General features: G+C 36.8%; 1 protein-coding gene across 1 annotated transcript in view; it reads right to left on the reverse strand.

Moving 5' to 3' along the window:
- LOC107655680 (collagen alpha-1(XXI) chain-like) overlaps positions 1–21,522 on the reverse strand; it is a 45,574-nt gene that overhangs the window by 12,294 nt on the left and 11,758 nt on the right. Inside the window, exons 16-17 of the mRNA XM_016443249.1 lie at positions 6,602–6,655; positions 772–816 (exon numbers count right to left, since the gene is read on the reverse strand). Of these exons, the coding sequence (XP_016298735.1) occupies positions 772–816; positions 6,602–6,655 (99 nt within the window). The remainder of the gene's footprint in view (positions 1–771; positions 817–6,601; positions 6,656–21,522) is intronic.

Consider the following 21,522-nt stretch of genomic DNA (forward strand, 5'->3'; position numbering starts at 1 on the left):
GGGGGGTTATGTATGTATGTATGTATGCATGCATGTGCATGTGTGTGTGTGTGTGTGTGTGCGCGCATGTATGCATGTGTGTATGCAAGTATGTTTGTATGTAAGCATGTGTGTATGTATGTATGTATGTATGTATGGCAATTTTGAGCAATTATTCTAAGCAGTAAAATGTATAACACTGAAACCACATGTAAAAACTTGCCTTGACCTGACAGTTATGAGCATGCTAGTTTCTTTATTAAATAAATAAATCAATAAATAAATATGTATTATTATGTTAATATTATTAAATTCAATTATTATCCAAATTTAATAAATGATACAGTATTGATAAATTACATTAAATGCATTTAATTAGGGTGACCATATTTTACTTTTTCCAAAAAGAGGAGAGCAGGATTAAGAAAACAGTCCCTCGCAGGGCTCGAATTCAAAAATGCACACAATGAATGGCGACTGTAGAAAGCAAAAGGCGATTTAGAAATCCCAGCCGGACGCATTTTTTTAGGTCCGAAAAGAGGACATGTCCGGGGAAAAGAGCACGTATGGTCACCCTAGTTTAATATAGCAATACATTTACTTAACAAATATCAGTTATGAAACAGCAAAAATGTAAAAAGTTCATATTCAAAAAAACAAATAATTGGCTAACATTGTGTAGTTTTGTGCTCTGTACAACATTAGTCTGTGCTAAACGTTTGCGCTTTGACTGAATAGTGCATGTAGTAGCCTTCCGTATGTCTTGGGTATAGTGTATATGTGAGTCCATACCTGCGGTCCGCTCACTCCTTCCTCACCGGGAAGCCCACGGATTCCCTGGAAAGGACACGATATGTCAGCCGCATGGGTCATGTAGTTTCTAACACCCTGACGGACGGGACAAGCGGGGCTAATGACCTTGTATTTCGTACATCAAGGCCTCGCTGTAATTCCATCATTCATCATGTTCTTCTTCTCTGGTTACTGTTATTACAGCATTACCAGGATGCCACTCAGTTAATCTACACTCTGGCAAAGCTATTGCTCAAATGGGAGCCTGCCAAGAAAAAGGACACAATTGACTCTCTGACATTCACACAATTCTACTGTCTGTTTTTCTAGCCTGCTAAATTACTTTAATTGAGATCCATTAAAAACTTCCTCCATCCATTTGCTTCCTCTGAGGCTCCAGTAAGAGGCAGCGATGAACCTCGCGTAATGGGAGGACAAGAAGTCAAGTACATAAAAATGTTTTTAAAAATGCTCTGTTAGCACCATCATTTTCCTCAAAAATCTGACTGAATAATATCCTGCTCTTTGTTTTGACATCAAGATTCATGGTACTTCATGGCACTGTATGACTTTTAATTACATTTTTATTATTATTATTATTATTATTATTATTATTATTATTATACATTTAGTATTTATTCATTCATGTATTTATCAGAAAAATTATACTACAGTAATAAGATTCACCAATAAAAATAATATGAATTACCTAAAAAGTATCCCAAGGGTTAATACCTCAGAAACCTCAAAATATATTTACATTTTAAGTATGCTGGTACTTTTAATCAGTGTATTATTATTATTGTTGTTGTTGTATATAAACTGCTACAGTAAAAAAATCAAATAAATACTGCTACAGTAATGAGAATCGCCACTGAAAATAAAATTAATTACCTAAGAAGTACCAAAATAATTATGCTGGTACTTTTAATGAATTTATTATTATTATTATTATTATTATTATTATAATTATTATTGCAAATATATTGTTTATATACCTTTATTTTTTATCAAATATATTATTTTTATTAAAAAAATATTATTTAATTTATTTATCAAAAATACTGCTAAAGTAATGACAATCTAAAGAGAATCATAAAAATAATTGGAATTAGCAAAAATAAATAAATAAATAAATAAATAAAAATAAAAAAGAAAGAGAGAGGGGAAAAAACTGGGCCCTTTTAATGTAGGACCTCAAAAACTTAAAAATATGTCATATTTTACATTAAAGAATTAAACCGATTCTAAACTAAATTAAAACTGAAACATTTAAATAACATGTACCAGCTGCTCTCCTTGAAAAATGCTGCATTACTACTTGTTGTGTATTTGCACATTGAAAATGTAAATATCTTAACAGACGAGTGACTGTAAAACCGATAAAGTACCACTATTTTCTCCAAATATGAAATGCGAGAACCAAACATTCTCTTCCTTCCTGCCACAAACTGAATAATAACTTCCCACAGCCGTCTGATGCCCTGATGAGCACCTAAACACTCAGACGAGGGTCCCGCATTACAGCAGCTTCTTTCAGCACCTGCCTGAATGTTTGCATTCAAGAAACAAATCTTCTGTTGTAGCTTCATAACTCAATAACAACAAGCATGCAACCAGATACAGAGTTCAGCGATGCATCACGGCCCTCGGTCCGCAGGTTAGCAAAGCACCTGAAACAGCGGCTTTGAGAGACATGCAGAAGTGTGCAGGAAACATCAGGGTCTGTGTTTGATTCCACGATCCTCAGACACTACAGAACCAAGAGTAAAAAAGCTTTGAAATGGAGATGCCTGCATATTATCTGGCGTTAATGAGTCATTTTATAGTGAGCGGCTCCATCGATCGCGTTTCACTCAAAGACTCTTCTTCTTTCAGAAAAGCTGAACTACATCAAGAAGAAAAAGAAAAACTTCTGAGGCCTTCCCTGGTTTAATCTGAGAGGAAACTGTGCAGAAATGTAAGAGCGGGAAGGAGAGCGAGACTGTAAAAGTAATTACATGAAAGATGAAAGGTGTCACACCTGACTAGAAAAATGAGTCAAGTGTTAATTTGTCTGGTTGAGATGTAATGATTAGTAGCGGGAAATGACTTATTAGCAAATCACAGTCAGGCTTTCAAGTGCAGAGCAAAAGTGTCTAAATATTAGCCAAACCAGATCATTACTGGCAAATAATATTTAGCATTAATTAAAAACAGAAATTAGTAAGATAACCACATTGCAGCCATATGGGTGAAATCACACAAAATCTGTCAAGAACATGTCGGGGTAAAATAATGCACCTTATAAAAAAACAATTTTAAAAAGATTTTGCATGAAGAAAATGAGGCCTTTTATTTAAGGAAGAAATAAGCACCTTCTTAATGCAAAAAGACTAACTAACTAATTTTACAAATAATAATAATGATACTTTTGTTTACACTAGCGTATGTCAAATGTTTTGGGTCGTTAAGATTTAATAATGTTTTTGAACCAAAGCTGCATTTATTTGATCAAAAATACTGTAAAATTTGTAAAATATTATTACAGTTTCAAACAGCTGTTTTCTATGTGAATATCTGTTAAACTGTAATGTATTTCTGTGATGCGCAGCTGTATTTTCAACAGTTTCAAACAGCTGTTTTCTATGTGAATATCTGTTAAACTGTAATTTTTCAGGATTCACAGATGAGCAGAAAGTTCAAAAGAACAGCATTTATTTGAAATAGAAATCTTTTGTAACATTATAAATGTCTTTACTCTCACTTTTGAACAATTTAATGTGACCTTGATGAATAAAAGTATTAATTTCTTTAAAAATAAATAAATGCATTTAAAATCTAAAACATTTTTTACTGATCCCAAACTTTAGAAATGTAAGATTTTTTATTTTTTAACAAATAATACAATAATGAGAATCACCGAGAACACAAAAATGTCAGGATGAACATTACAATGCAAAAAAGGCCTAAAAACATACAATGTATTGTTTTGTCTTTCCATTTTGGGGTTGTTTTCTGAGATTCACCTTTATTCCTGAATAAGAATAGCCTACTGTAAGTGTGTATCTTGTTTTATGGCGTCTGAACGGCTGATTTGGAGCGCAGCAGGTTTGACACACACACAGTGAGTGGGAGCAGCGGCGCTTATTAAGTGTGTGGGCCACATTAAGAAGAAAAACAGGCTTGTATATTTTAGTGTTCGGCTGCCAGTCTCTGTTCTCCTCTGAGGCTGGCTGTTCATTTGACAAGCAGCTCGTGAAAATGCAATTATTTCATCTTGACTGTATGTATGGATTTAACACACACGTAGATCAAATATGAAATCAATTTTTCTCTCGTTGCTGTGTAGTGCTCTCAATCAAGGAGGCAAACAAAGCTAATGCTAATATATTACAGCTGCACACATTTGAGGCTGTAATGTGTAAATATGTGCGAGTGGCTCCTGTCTGTGCTGGTCTCAATGATATTCTGTTCATAGATATGGCTCATGTGCGTGGAAGTCGGTTTCAACCACGGAATGAAACAATGAAATTGCAACTTTTAATCTAATAATTCTGACTCTTTTTTTTTTTTATTCTGAGTTTGTATCTCATGATTGCGACTTTTCCTTCAAAAAAAAAAATGTGTGGCATATAATGGTACAATTGCAAGAAACAAGTCCATTTACCTTATTATTATATATATATAAAAAAAAAAAATAGAGAGACATGAAAAAAAAAAATGTGTGGCGTATAATGGTACAATTGCAAGAAACAAGTCCATTTACCTTATTATTATATATATATAAAAAAAAAAAATAGAGAGACATGTAAACTTTAAATTCTGAGAGAAAAGTCAGAATGCGAGATTGAAATGTGCAATTCTGAAAAAGTAATAACTGTGATATATAAACTGATATGTGAACTCGCAATTACCAGAAAAAAAGACAGAATTCTAAGTTTATATTTCTCTTCTGATGACTACTTGCAATTCTGAGTTTATTTCTCACAATTCAGACTTTTTTTTCTTTCATTTTAGTATTGCAAGATATAAACTCAAAAATCCAAGATATAAACACAGAATTGGAAGATGTAAACGCAGAATTGCGAGATATATAAACTTTGTCAAGAACATGTCGGGGTAAAATAATGCACCTTATAAAAAAACAATTTTAAAAAGATTTTGCATGAAGAAAATGAGGCCTTTTATTTAAGGAAGAAATAAGCACCTTCTTAATGCAAAAAGACTAACTAACTAATTTTACAAATAATAATAATGATACTTTTGTTTACACTAGCGTATGTCAAATGTTTTGGGTCATTAAGATTTAATAATGTTTTTGAACCAAAGCTGCATTTATTTGATCAAAAATACTGTCAAATTTGTAAAATATTATTACAGTTTCAAACAGCTGTTTTCTATGTGAATATCTGTTAATATTATGTGGCAGAAAAAAAAACTGAATTTCCACATTTTTTCACCTTTTTATATCTCACAATTCTGACTTTTCTTTTTAGAATTGCACTCTTCTGACTTTATATATTGCAATTCAGATTTAAGAATTATGGGAAAAAAAAGTCAAAATTGTGAGAGAAAAAGTCTTTTTTTTCCTATGGCCATATGAGCAATTAAATTAGTGACAATTGCTCTTGTGATTACGTCTATCTCCTAGCCTCAGAAAGTGCAAGATTTTAGCAGGACACTCCAGATTGTAAAGAATGTGAAAAGTGTTTTTTGTCATATGTACAGGATGTTTTGACATGGAAACACTGAAAGCAGAAACAGCTCCCTGCTGTAGATGGCAGGTGTACAGCGAGAGCGATGGGATCATCATGCTGGCTCTCGTCGCGCCCGTAGATTTGACAACACTGCGGTCGTGCAGGGCTCTCATTTACAGAATATCCTTCCTCATTTAGTTGTTTTTTACTTCAGGAAACCACTGCGAGACGACTGTCAGATTTTTGACTGCTAATTATGAAGAGGTCCAAAGTTTTACAGTCAACATGTGCAAAGGATGTTTGTTTAGATTAAAAGTGTGGTACTGAACTGCTTGAAATAACTTTAGATATGCATTTAAGTACATTTGACACATATGTAACAGATGCAGCTTTTATTAAAAGAGGAAGAATAGCAGAAGCGACTCACTGGAACTCCTTGTGGTCCGTCAGCGCCTGGCAGCCCCACGTCTCCTTTCTCTCCCTAAGAAACAAACACAACAGACGGGTTGACCAACTTATTACATTTTCCAGATTGTGGCACTAAGAATCATACGCTGCTCATACGTCACGCATATTACGCGTTCATAACCCATCCTGTCTCTGATGATCCTATGGCCATATGAGCAATTAAATTAGTGACAATTGCTCTTGTGATTACGTCTATCTCCTGGCCTCAGAAAGTGAAAGATTTTAGCAGGACACTCCAGATTGTAAAGAACTCGATAAAAGAAAAGTGTTTTTTGTCATATGTACAGGATGTTTTGACATGGAAACACTGAAAGCAGAAACAGCTCCCTGCTGTAGATGGCAGGTGTACAGCGAGAGCGATGGGATCATCATGCTGGCTCTCGTCGCGCCCGTAGATTTGACAACACTGCGGTCGTGCAGGGCTCTCATTTACAGAATATCCTTCCTCATTTAGTTGTTTTTTACTTCAGGAAACCACTGCGAGACGACTGTCAGATTTTTGACTGCTAATTATGAAGAGGTCCAAAGTTTTACAGTCAACATGTGCAAAGGATGTTTGTTTAGATTAAAAGTGTGGTACTGAACTGCTTGAAATAACTTTAGATATGCATTTAAGTACATTTGACACATATGTAACAGATGCAGCTTTTATTAAAAGAGGAAGAATAGCAGAAGCGACTCACTGGAACTCCTTGTGGTCCGTCAGCGCCTGGCAGCCCCACGTCTCCTTTCTCTCCCTAAGAAACAAACACAACAGACGGGTTGACCAACTTATTACATTTTCCAGATTGTGGCACTAAGAATCATACGCTGCTCATACGTCACGCATATTACGCGTTCATAACCCATCCTGTCTCTGATGACGAGCGTGCATTACACTTCCAGAAAAACATTTACAGGGATGAAACATGAAGCTAATAAACACGTGGTTACACACCAGTATGATTTGTATGTGATTTTCATGAGATTCTGCCTATTTCTATAACAATACAGGTGTGTTTACATGAGAAATGTTAAGCAGGTGTAGCAATTAGCTTGATATAAAAGGCTACAAATAGCATATTTCAGCAACATTATATGACCAAAACACACATTAGATCGCAATCGGAAGTTATTACAAACACTCGATGGTGGTTTAAAGTGAGTTTAGCATAGTATCAGTTTTATATATTGTCTTTTGTAGCATGATGCTACAGTGTGCATGGCCAAAAAATTATCACAATACAATTTTGCATATCAGTCGATATCGATAAATATCACGATCAATTTCAAATCTTTATTTCTTTCAAGTTTAAAAGCATAGTTTTGCTCTTATGTAAAAGTTGTAGAAATCAGACTGTTAATTGTGGTTTTAAACGACTCTTTATGATCAGAACATGACAAACACTTCATGCTTTTGAATTCGTTACACTCTTTCTTTCTCACCAGTCATTTTTGCGTAACAAAATAAATATCTTAATAGAAGAATTAATTTCTTAGTTTCTGCATGTTCTGTTGAGTGATATTGTTTCAAATCATGAAGCAGGCTTGTGTTCCTTACTTTGATGACTAGTATCTTCAGCACAGTTTGCAGTGCAGGCTGCAATATTAATAATATTATTTTTTAAATGTATTTATTTATTTATTTTTCTCTTAGAAACGCACATTTGACAGCAGTAGCTTGAGTTTGGATGCAGATGTAAATTTATGTTCATTATCAAAAACAGTAACATCTGTAAAAAATTGTAACAACCTTATTTTTATATGCTGAAGTTAGAGTTTTATTCAAATTAACCATTGGTCTTCCATAGTAGAAATATAATCAAATGTGATATGAATATCGCACATTTCTGCCACAATACCATGGTGCAGTTAGTGTTAGGCTACTACAGTAAATCCGCGGTAAATGATGGTGATTTGTGGATTGAATAGATTGACTGTATCGCTGCGCACAGTGTTTATTCTGTTTGTCAGCGCTGTTTCATCTGGGTTTAATCTAGTTTAAATCACGAGTCGTTTGTGTTCTTGGCTGCATTCAGTCGCTTCACGCTGGATCTCACAGCGCTGTTTAGTGTCGCGAGACCGAGACTCATCAGCGAGTAAACGCATCTGCTCCAGAGATTGTCTTACTATTGGGAGATGAGAGGGTCTGGAGAAAGCGTGACGTCAACTTGGATCACGTGTGCCTTGATAACCAATCACATTACAGCCTTGATGTCACATCAAACTCGACACCCAGCCCTATATGTAATGACGATGTAAATATATTTAGTCTAAATTGATCTTGTCTTAAGAATATTTAGGTGTTTCTGCTGGAAATAGCACAATATAGAGTTTAAGAAAATGCCTTTTTCCTCTTATTTGTAGATTTGGACACTACTGGAACTCCAGCAGTGTTGAGACGCATACAGCAGAAGACAATAACTGGCTGGAGTCTAAAGTGTGTGTGAGATGAAGAGTTTCATGTCCCACTAGAGCAGACTTTGATCAGAGCTGCTGCTGGAGCCACAGGTGGAGAGGAGGCAGGCGTCCCGTTCAAGAGTCATTGCCCTTAAGCAAAGAACAAATGTTTGCCCTCCATGAAAACTTCAAGTACACTCATTAACACTTCGGCTTTGTGGAGCGCTTTGAAAGGCCTGGAGAAAGAGAAACTACGAGTTGTTGTTTTTTTGTTTTTGTGAAGAGCTTGGCCTTCCAGGACACATAAAACATCTAAGCAAGCAAAGCTTTCATTAGAAGAGCAGCGAGTCTGTTAGAGAAACCATAAATGTGGATTGCGGCGGCCTGTGGAGCGGGACCCAATAACTACTCTGACTCTGGCCTGACATCTGTAGGTGTGTTTGTCTACATAAAACATGTTCTATGGTGAGCAAACACTCAGAGCACACAGTTTGTGGAAAAGATGTCTCAGACATAAAACTACACAGTCCGTCTCACTCATGTATGTCCAGTTTTAACACATGCAGAATGTCCAGACGACAAAATGTTCTCAAGCACGTATGTAGTATAAATGTTGCCTTTCTGCTATTGAGGTATCGTGCATGTCAAGCCCAGGCTTCTTGGAAAAATGTGCCGTTGCAACATTTCAGCAAAATGATATCATGTTGCTTATTGCACATTTTGCAACATTTTAAAAATTAAATGTCCTGAGTGGCACTAAAAGTGCATTAGTTTCTATTGGAAACTGATGAACATGAAGCTGGCAATGTTTTATTACGTTTTATTGCTTCACATCACAAGTGCAATGCTGTACCGGGTGCGCTACAGAGCAAGTTTACCACATCATAAAAGACAAACATATGGAGCTGCATGTGATACAAACATCAAAATGTATTAGTTTGTAAATCATGCACTATGGCAAAAGTGTTTTGAGCTCATAACATGGTATCGTGCAAGAAACTGCACAAAAATTAGGCTTTATTAACCAATAATCTGATAGAAATATACAGTAAGAGGCTGGTGTTATGCTATGTAGAAATGTCTGCAATGTCTGGTCTCACTGTTACATAGGCATTAGTATGTAACATTTACAGGTACAAAATATACATTTTTATGTTTTAATTGATGCTGAAGCATACAATTTGCACGTATTTTACATTAAACATTATTACATATTTATAACTAAAAATTGTCAAATATTTATGACTCGTTTCGTATCGTAAAGATATTTCTATAGATGCAATTTTATAATTGTATGATTTAGATATTTAGATCCAAACCTAAACATAACCATTTTATAGAGAATATAAAAAGAAATATAAAACGGAATGTACAGAATGTAATTGACAGAAATGTTTTTAAATTACAATAAAATACCATTTTAGTAACAATATAGCATTAAAAGATGTTTTGAGTAGTTTGCTGCAGCAATAATGTGCAAAATACACAACTTCAAAATCTGCTGAAAAAAGTCTAAAAACAGACTGTATGAATTAAAATACTGGCTGAGCTTCACATTGATGTGATATTGCTTGTGCACTATTACAGTTTCCCGTACATCCACCCACAGGAATCACGTTTGTTTCACATAACCAGATGTTCGTCCACCTTGGAAAGTATAGCCCCACCTCAAAATGAAGACTTGCAGGCTCAAAAAACAAACGTTGCACTGAAGAACAAGCTTCACATTTCCTTTTATACCCTCTGGCCTGCAAATGTATTCCTGTAAACATGTTTTCTGTTCTTCAACAGAAGGACTGGTCAACATTATGTGTAGGATAATAAATACTGACAGTATATGCCAGAAATACCACCCATAAGCATAAGACAAACATATCCCTAAAACTAATTTTCCACCTCTGTAATTGGAAAATCATCCTTTGACAAAGGCTCTTTCTCTACTTTAAGGAATCCTGTTTGTTTATTTGTTCCTTTTGCTAAAGTTTTCGGCCAACGCTGCAGTCAGTGGTTTGGAAATCAGGGTCCTTACAAGCCTTCTGCTTGTCTGTGACTTTTAATAGAAAAGATTGATTTATTTAGAGAACATATTAAAGAGCATTAACTTTGGCAAAAGTTATTTCATAACATTATTCGTCAAAAGAACCACTGTATGACTTCATTCGAACTCCTGCTATATATTTATCAGTGATGAGGAGATATGGAGACTTTTTGCCCAACTCAACACAAACAAACAGACCTTCAACACACACACACACACACACACACACTCACACAACAGCGAATAATAAGCTACTGCAAACTTGTTTCACATTGTTCTTTCCTTTCAATGAATCAGTTCTGGATTCACAATTCAATTTCTTGAGATCATCATATTGACTCGGTGATTCAGCTGCATTGGTTAACAGCTGGTCTGTTCCTCACACAAATCTAACATCTGACGACCAAAAACTGCACAGAAATGGGTCACTTTTATGGTGTATTCATAGTGAACTATGCCTCTAATTTCTGTGCTGTGTTGAGTCTTCTCTTGATGTCCAATTGAAAATGCGGAAGCAAGACTAGTTCTGTTCGATCAAAGCAAGGCAAGATGTCTTTAATATTAGAAATATTTAATATATCGTATTTATATATAATATATATATATACATTTTTTAAATGTGTTTATTGATTTATTTATTATTTCCCCCCTCAATTGCTTCTGTTTGTTTCTGTTTATCAAATAAATGCATAAATAAATAAGAAGCAGCCTTGTCATAACTATAGAGGAAATATGTAGTAAATGTCTTACTTTGGGGACTTTTGAAAACGGTGTTAAACAATGGGCACCTTTGAGTCAAAAACACTGATCCTGACATTTGGGCCATGTCACGTCACGCCTGCAGACTTTCGTGTCTCAGAGATGTCGGTTTTGTTATAATTGTCCACATTCTTACAGAGTTTCTGGACTAAATTGATTCAGACTTGTAATTTCAGGTGTATATGATGTGCCAGAAACACGAAAGAAGTCGGCTACTTCAGTACATTGTTTTCCAAAGCATCACTCATATTCCTGTAAATCTACAGCGCTGATGTGTGTGGCAAAAACACTGTTGGCCCCATATGACACTCAAATGAGTTCAGTACAAAATAGATAAATATCCAGCTCAGTTGCAGGACTTGGGAGGTCAGTGGTTTTTGAAACAGGGTGCATGCTGGTTTTGAGCTGTATATTATTGATAAGTCATCATACGTCCATATTTTCCTCACCAGTCGTTATTTACAGCATGTTTAAAAAGTGCAGATCCCTGATTCTGACAGCCATATAAAGCAGACTAAACATCTCTGTGCATTTAATAAAGCATGATTGTGCTAGTGTTGTAAAATGCACCAGTTTATATCTTCTCTTCACCAGTCTGACCGAGCGTTTATACAGCTAAAATAACATGCACCACCATCCAGACGAGTGTGTTTCAGCAAAACGGTTTATCATGCAGGAAAACAAGACAAATTGGAGCTCTAGGGTTTGCATGAAAACTGTTAACACAAAGCGTTAGGCGTGAGAGAAAAGCATTTGCTCATGTCGTTTCATTTTATGGAGCCAAATCTCTAGAAATGTAAATGTAAAGACTGTAAATGTGCTGTAGTATCTTGCAGTACGAGTCAGTGAAAAAATCCCCACCAGACTGACAGTCTGTCTGAATGCACAAACACAGACAAGCGGCCAGTCAAATTTGAGGACCAGAACTAACTATAATCCTATTTAAACTGAGTGCAAAAGTAGACGAGAACATCGCTGTTCACAGCTCAATTTGTGAAATTTCCTGCGCAATTCATACAGTGTTAACGTACCACACATACATGATGAGAACACATGCTGACAGACTTTACTATACATGAGGATCGATCTATCTTTCTGTCTGTCTACCATTAAATATAAACTTAATTCAAGGACATATATGACCCTGGAGCACAAAACCAGTCATAAGGGTCAATTTTCGAAATTGAGATTTATACATCATCTGAAAGCTGAGTAAAGAAGCTTTCCATTGACGTGTGGTTTGTTAGGATAGGACATTGAGAAAATCGCCTTTAAAGTTGTCCAAATGAAGTTCTTAGCAATGCATATTATTCACCAAAAATTAAGTTTTGATATATTTACAGTAGGAAACTTACAAAATATATTCATGGAACATGATCTTTACTTAATATCCTAATGATTTTTGGCATAAAAGAAAAATCAATAATTTTGACCCATACAATGTTTTTTAGACTATTGCTACAAATATACCCCAGCGACTTAAGACTGCTTTTGCTGTGACACGAGTCCTCCAGAATAATGTCTGAGCGTGTGTGAGGGCTGTGGACGTTCACGACTCATAAAGGCATTTGTTTGTTTGCGTACATGCGGCATGTGATTTGATTCTGAAATGGACTCGAGACGCTCTGAAGCTGTAAAACCTCCGCAGTAAAACCCGAAGGCCACAAGAAAGTCAGCAGAGAGGACTAGTTATCTGCGGCTCGGTACCAGAGGACCTTGCAGGGACTGAAGCTTTATATGCATCTGGGGAGGCTTTTGTGGTCTTTTAACAGTCCTGAAATCCTAAAAGAGGAGCTTTTTTGACCCAGTTTGGGGTTATCTTGGGACTTTTTTTTCTTCTACTAAAGTTAGGAGCTTGTTTTAAAGAGTTACACCACAGCATAATTCTTAAAAATCAAAAAAAGTGAGAAGTCCTCTGTTTGTTAGCCTGGAGTGTTAAACTTTATAGCAGCGTGCAGTAAACTCAAGCAGAATGACACAATCTGATGCTGACTGAACATAAAACACATTTGTACGTAAACTTTTTTTTTTTTTTTTGAATGGTCTAATAAACAGCAAGTTACATATTTCTAAGAAATAATCAGGAAAGGAGTAACAGAAGTAGAGGAGAGTAAAAGCAGAGATGAAGGGAGAATCTAAAGTAAATAATAATAATAAATGATTTATTTAGAGGCTGGAGAAAATAGGCAAACTTGAGATACAGTGGCCTAACATGTCATTCATCATAGTTTCTACTATAAATGCATCTGAGGAAGATTTATCAAGGCTAGCAAGGTGAAGGTCAGAAAGTAAATCTCTGAAGTTTGTTTGAAAAAACTTGCTCAAAATCTGACCAAAGTCAGATTCCAAATGTATTTTTCAGCTGAAATTAGCTTTACCTGCCTCTAAATTAAAATTGATTATAAACCTAACAATTATAAATAACTGACATCATAAATAATTATACATAATTACTATAATATCTAAGAAAAACACCCTTAATCTGGGAATTTTGTGGATAGAATCTACTGTTATCATACTGTTGACTCTTGCTTAAACTTAAAACAGTGTGCTTTTATTGTGTTCATGTGTTCACCTGAAATACACTAAATGTATGCTGTTAGGATTTTGGATTGGAAGACAAAATGCACAAAAATGATCCTACTTCTCAGTCACATTATGGAGTGTACTCAGGGATGGGCAGTATTTCAGATATTTTGAAATACAAAATACTATTTTGAATTTTGTATTTAAAAGCCTTTGGAAAAAATCAAATGTACTTTGTATTTAAATGCATTTAGCATTTTTTGTATTTTCAAAATACATAAAATACTTTGTGCGAGTCATCCTCTTTATCAGGGAGCTGATTTCATTCAGACACGCAGCCACTTCTTAAACCCACACAAAAGAATTCAAAGAATTGTGTAAAGTGCAGATTATGATGTGTGACATTAGAACAAACCTTATGAATATGATAACATATGTATAACACTAAATTAAATAATGCTTTCTTATACGTTTTTATTAATTCATTAAACATTTTCTTTTAATTAATGTTTGTATTTAACATGGACCATTACTTTATTCATTATTTCTGATATTGCAGGCTCATTTAGTAAATGTACGCATTTTAAATATTAGACAAGTGCAAACTTGGTGCTTAATGAAACATTTGTCACATTTACAAAATCAGGTGATTGTGTTCACACATCTATGCAAATTAATGTTTATGTACAGACAAAATAATTAGGTTAATCACTGTCTGTCATCAACAATTTAATTTGTGAAGACACTGATGAATGGTTCACCACAAAAAAGCTTAATGTTTTGGTTTTATTGTTCTTAAAAAAAACTAAAAAAAAAACTGAGCAAATAGTGTTAAATGCTATCTAAATGAATTCTAATTTTAAAACTTAAATTTTAGATAAACGTTCTCATTTGAATAAACTTTACATACAACAAAATTAACTTTACATGAAATAAATATGCTTTTTTTGGGGGTAGTTTTGTATTTTCTAAGAGGTATGTAAAATGAAAACAAAAGTTTCTAAGCAGTTGCACACATCGAAATGTGTGTGTGTGTGTGTGTGTGTTTCTTTCTTTCTTTCTTTCTTTCTCCAGAACAGGTCCAGATAGATTTATATAGAGATACCTGCACTGGATGGCCAATTTCACATGTATTTTGTGTATTTTTAAAATACAAAATACTGTATTTGTATTTAAATACATTTTTCCACACAGTATTTTGTATTTTTATTTTAAATACATTTTCATGTATTTATGCCCATCTCTGAGTGTACATCTATGTCAAAAAAGGTATTAAATGCAAACATCTGAAGTAATTGTTGTTTAAAAAAAATCAAATGCCTTGAGCTTAAGATTTCTTGTCTGTGGATTATTAGACTGTAAGAACATACATGAAATGTTGCACACAGAGAATAAACGAGTGGCTTGAACCGCTCCCAATGAAAACCACGTCACTCGGCATCATCTAACCGACCCACTCTAGCTTGTGCCACCAGAACTAATATTTAGATTCATTTGTCAGCCCAGTGGAAAATGTGTTGACAGATTTGTTTTTTAGCAGTCGAGTGCATATGAAATCTACATGAGCTGACAGCAGGCTGGACATTAGTGTCATTCAGAGCAGCGGACTGAACAAACACCAGCGTTACGTCATTACTACTGAACGTGTAGCTCAGCTAAGGCCTCTCAATAACAGAATGCTTTTTGGTTCTAATTAAACTAGATGTCCATGATTTAACCCCTCGGTGGCCATCCATCTGTAGACATCCATTTGAGCACTGAGAGGCCGTTTCATTACATCTAAAGGCATCATTTATAATTCCAGGTACGTCTAAGTATACATCTATTCATGGACTCCGAACGAGAGTCCAGGGTTGGAGCGTATGTGGCGCTGAATCAGAGTTTTTACTCTGTCAGTCAGACTGATTAATGGCTCTGCTGATGAAGTCTCGGAGCAGGAATAGAGTCAAACACGCTCCACAAACTCACTTCAGTGTCAACGGCAGGTGAATTTACTGGTCATGAATATTCCTCACTGATCAAAAAACTTTATGTGCATTACTAGATCTGTCACATTTAGAGCATTCATTTATGTCATTAATTATTATTTTTTTTAAAAAGCAAAACATTAAAGATTTAATGACTCCTGAATAAGGGATTTTCCTACCATTGGATCAGTTCAAGCTTCTTTTTTTTTCACTTGTCACTAAATTGTGATTTAAATCATGATAATTCATTATATGTTTTGGAAAGTTTAACTGTGTACACTACCAATTGAAAAGTTTGGGGTCAGTAAGATTTTTGTGAATGGTTTTGTCTCTTCTGCTCACCAAGGCTGTGTTTATTAAATAAAAAATGCAGTAAAAAATGTGAAATATTATTACAGTTTCAAACAGCTGTTTTCTATGTGAATATCTGTTAAACTGTCATTTATTTCTGATGCGCAGCTGTATTTTCAGCATCATTACTCCAGTCTTCAGTGTCACATGATCTTCAGAAATCATTCTAATATGCTGATCTGCTGCTCGAGAAACATTTCTGATTATTATCAATGTTGAAAACAGTCGTGCTGCACAATATTTTTGTGGAAACTGTGATACATTTTATTTTTCAGGATTCACAGATGAACAGAAAGTTGAGAAGAACAGCATTTATTTGAAATAGAAATCTGCTGTAACATTATAAATGTCTTTACTGTCAATTTTGATCAGTTTATCATTGCTGAATAAAAGTATTAACTTCTTTCAAAAAAGAAAACAATAAATATCTTACAGCTCTTGAACAGCAGTGTACATGAGATACACATATATGCTTCGGCAAACAATAAGCCAAAAAATAAAAAATAAAATGCTAAAGATGATTAATGACCTCGTCAAAATTCCACTGCTTTCCAGACATTTTATTTAGGTTTAGTGATTTATTTCATATACATTTCTGAATGGTGCCATGTGAAGAACATTTTTCACACTTTTCTTTCTTTCTGCAGTGGTTGAGCATCGGAAAGTAAATTATACATTTCCTGTTTCCCACACAAAATGCTGATGATTTCAGGCCGCGTTGTCTAATTTGCAGGAGGGGGTCATTAGTCTTGCTTAATCAAGATTGCATAACTTTACAGACAAGCAGTGGACATCGTTTGAACTGTAGTCGCAGCGTAACTGAGCTACACTTGACCGTAAAACAATGAGCGGCTGCGTAGTTCCTGCAAACCATTAACTGCTGCAATGTTCCTTGAAACTATAAATGCACTTTATTTATTATCCCAGTGGCATCTAAGTAGAACCTCAAGACCAGATGATGATGGGTAACAAGCGTGGGTTCTTTGGTTATGCTTAACGCTCAAAAACTGAAGCAAATCATTATGAAATAAAAAGCACGTAATGATGTATAGATGTACAGCAAGCTGGCATGATTTCAATGCCCGCAGACAGAAACTAGCACGCTTAACATTAACAACGCCAGCTGTGAACTCCGGTTCAACAAAAGAGAGCCATTAACCCACACAGAGAGAGCGACTCTTCTCTGAATTACACTTCAGATCCCCTCATTACAATCACAGGACGGGTGTTGAGTTAGACTGCAGCGGACAAAGCTGTCTTCATACACTTGACCGCAGAGAGTGATAATGAGAAAGGCAAAGAGTCTGAAGTCGCTGTTTTTGGTATCGTTACGCTGACTGAGAGTTAGCTGTGGCACATTTTACAGCCTTCACTAAAATGTTTGAGCCGCTTGTTGGGAAAAATATAGCTTTCGGCAATCTCTGATAGCCCACTTTTTTATTGGTCATTAAATGATTACAAAAATGAATATTGTGGACTGTGGACATTATTTCAAAATGAAGATAATATTATTATAAAAATATAAAATTAATTCAAAATATTAATAAATGCATAGACCTCATATTTGCTGAATGAAATCCAATGTGTATTTCTTATTAAATCTGATGTGCTGATTTTAAAAATAGTGCCAAAATACAAAATCCTTCTGACAATCATTTATGTGGTGAAGTCTTATCCTCCTTTAATCAGCAGAAAAACTGTCTGAATCTGAGACAATTTGATCAATTTTCAGCCCATTTTCACATGTATGACATTATTTGATGCCTGATCCTGATTTCAAGGTCAGAATTATGGCCGGTGACAAAAGAAAATGCAAACATGATCCAGAAGACTGCTGCTTTTTCTGCATCCAAACAGGCATAGAAAAATCACAGATTTTGTGAAAAAAGCTTATTTATTTATAAACTCTTTTTATTTTCAATGGAGTTTTTGAACATATTTTTTCCTCTCCTTTGCAGATCACAAGTTAAATTTTATATTTTAAATAGTTATTTTTGTCATTAAAAATTATACTTTCTGATATTTGAGTTTTTGTTTTAAAAGTGTATTAAAGCTGAAATTTAAATATCATTTGAAAAATCTTCATTCTTGTTTTGTGAAAAGAGCATGATGGAAATTAAAAATAATATTAGGCATTTTTTTATTATTTATTAAATAATTATAATTATTATTATTTTATTTTTATTATTTTTTTATTAAATGCTGGTCTGTGTTTACAAAAGGATAAATGCCACAAACACAAATATATAAAAATACAGATATAAAAATACAAATAGTTTAGCATGTCACACTCTTAGCTATTCTGACACACTGTTGCCAACTTTTCTCTTTTCTTTCACTTTTTTTCCTGTTTATTAGTGCCGAAAAGCTCTCTTTTTATAACGCAGAGGTGTCAGGCTGAATAATGTCTCAGGTTACGTATGTAACCATGGTTCCCTGAGTAGTTCGCTCTCTAGGGGTCGCAATGGGGAACACCTTCAGTGTGACCAGTGTCTGAAGCATATATCTAAAAACGACAATAACATTGGCCGGCGACAGCCTATGACGTCATTACCCTGCGAACGACCAAAGGCCTAAGCTACATACCCCCAAAAAATAAACTTACCTGTTAGGGCCAGGACTCCTGAGCCCAGGGTAGAGCTCAAAGGCTTGGAATCAGGAAGTGATTCCTTTTTTAAAGGGATACGACCAAGCGCCTAGAATCGTACTAAGTCTTAGCCTGTCACCCAGGGGCTACAGTTTGCTCTGCATGAGCTTGCTGAAGGAATTGTCTCAACAGACCCCTAGTAGCAACACCCTGTTAAAGTAGGTATCCTGAGGATACATAGGTAGAGTGGTGCCCAAGGTGGAACCGGGGCCTAACCGACTCAACGAAAGGGCACGAAGCCGCCGCGCGTAGCCCCTACCATACAGGATTTTAGAAAGAACACAAAATGCTTGATGTTACCACAGCGTGGATTTTAGAAAGTGCACAGGGACTTTGCACAAGTGCGCACTTACCATATCATGGATTTTAAAGATACCGTTCTAAGGGGCCCTCGTGGCACTCTGAAGGAGCAGTCCATAGATGGAAATGGTGCATCCCAAGAAGAATACGTCTGAGAAGTCACCAACTCATCCTCATGGTATAATGCTGAATGGCTAGCAGTAAGTTACCTAGCTGAGGGAGCATAACACCCAGCTCTCAGCCGTGAGGGGGCTTGACCTACAGCATGTTCGTTAGAAATCCTGAAGGGTAAGCGTACTGCAAGCTTAGCCAAAATCTCAGCGCATCAGGGAGGCAGAGGAAGGGCCTAGTTCGCCTGATGTTGCCGGTTCCAGGTGCTCTGGGAAAACAGAGAACTCAACTATCCACGTAAGAGGAGAACTCCGAATTCAGAAGGGAGTAGCGTGCTCATAGGCAACCCTCTGATAGAGGGGAGCACTGCTAAACATCACCACGAGAACAGCCCACGAAGCGGGGAATTCAAATCCTCAGAAGGGGAGAGAACTCGAACACTCAGAAGAAAGCACCATGCTCATAACCCTCTACAGTGAGGGGAGCGATGCTTTAAAAATGTGTAGCATCTGCGTAGAATCATGCATGATCTTTGGGGTTTTATGGCTTAAGAGACCCTTTAAGGCTGACAATGCGTAACCCTTACCTTACAGGATTCAGTGTGCAGAGTGCTTAGCGTGCACACTTACCACAATGTGGATTTTAGAAAGTGCGCAGAGTGCTTAGCGTACACACTTACCACCATGTGGATTTTAGAAAGTGCGCAGAGTGCTAGAAAGGGAACAAGGCTGACAACGCGTAACCCTTACCATACAGGATATTAGAAAGTGCGCAGAGTGCTTGGCGTGCACACTTACCACTATGTGGATTTTAGAAAGTGCACAGAAGCTTAGCGTGTGCACTTACCATAGAATGGATTTTATAGAGATCTGCTACAGATGCCCAGAAGTCCTCAGCTGCTCAATCAGGAGTGGCAGGCTCAAAGACAACCCTCTGAGGTGAGGGGAGCACTGCATGACTTGACCCGAATAGAGGCAGCTTATCAGGGAAGCAGCAAGAGGCCCAACTACCTGATGTCACTGCCACGGAGCGACTCATAGCTAACCCTCACAGAGAGGGGAGCACTTCTTAGCTCGACCAGAAGGGGGCGCTAGATTAGAAGGGGTAACCCAGCAGGGCCCAATAAGAGACAGTCCACTGGTGCAGCTGAACACGGTCTCATGCTCTCTATCTCGATAGAGAGCGTGGGTCCCGTATAACCAGACCCAAATGCATCTGAAGAAATAGCGGGACCCAATAACCATTCATGCATATAGAGCTTACTGCTACTCAGAGCAGAAGCACAAAGGAGGGGTTCCCACAGAAACCCTGTTGGTACCCCATGGGCCCGACCGTCTATGGAGCATTGAGCTCCTCAATGCGTCAGCGAGAGGAGCTCTAGCTCAGAGAACGTGCATGAAGTTTAAGGAACGATTCAAATCTCGGGAGACCTCTCAGGGTGAGAAATTAGTAGTTTGCACCTGGCCAGTATAATGCTGGCACCTGGCCAGCGTTATAATGGGGACCTAATGCTGGGAGACTTCCTCAGAAGCCCAGGCTGTGTGTCCAGAACTGTGGAACCAGAACCGATGAGTGAAACCATCACTGTAATCGGTCAACAGCAGGAGGTCCTGACTTAGCAGGTGGGTCAAACCTAAAGTCAGAAAAACAGAACAGGTCCGAGGAGTGCTGCAGAGAAAGACTAGCATCAAATACACAAGTGCTAGCAGTAGAATAGATAAAAATGGATCGTACTCACCAACCATGGCTCCCGCGCATGACTCAGGCTCATGATATAGGCTGGAGGCGAAGTCCGAAGCCTGGACCCTCGTGGAATGAAGGATTTAAAGGCAGCCGAGCACGTCTTGACCTCCTTAAACCTCATGACCACCGTCTCGTTGGAAGTGCCGAAAAGCTCAGAAGGGGAAACCGGCGCATCAAGAAGAAAGCCCTTCTCTTTCGACCCGATAACCACAGACACACCCACAGATGTCTCTCCGTAACCACCATGGCTGCCATTTTTTTGGATCTGCCAATGGCAAGATCCGTGGTGCGACGCAAGTCACCCACCTCATCAGGGGATAGACCCTGCCTTTATCCAGGTCTTTCAGCAGATCAGCCTAAAAAGCCTGAAGAGGATTTTTCCAAACCTCCTATTCCAAGGAATGGAAGGCTCTCTCTTTTTTTTTTTTTACTCAAGCCGGAGTGCAGTATAATGTGGTTATATGAGAAGGACATGATATAAACCATCTGTCCAATAACTGCAGACAGATCCACACTATACATTCCTATATAAACAAAAGGAAATTACTGATAGGGAGAAATTTCCCGTCAGGTCCTTTCCATGATCTCACCGCGACGCAACACGCAACATGCATTCAGCTCCAAACACAGCAAACATGCTCCGCCCAACCACTAGATTACCTTGGAAATCAAGCGTGAATGAAAACTGCTGCCGCGAATGCATCTCTATTCCCGCGAGAGGCAAACGCACTCATGCAAACGCTATCTACAAACTCGGGTAAACGGTGAAGTACTCACCTCCCC

The sequence above is a fragment of the Sinocyclocheilus anshuiensis genome, unplaced genomic scaffold (genome assembly GCF_001515605.1).
Source record: "Sinocyclocheilus anshuiensis isolate Anshui unplaced genomic scaffold, SAMN03320099.WGS_v1.1 scaffold631, whole genome shotgun sequence".
Classification (NCBI taxonomy): Eukaryota; Metazoa; Chordata; class Actinopteri; order Cypriniformes; family Cyprinidae; genus Sinocyclocheilus; species Sinocyclocheilus anshuiensis.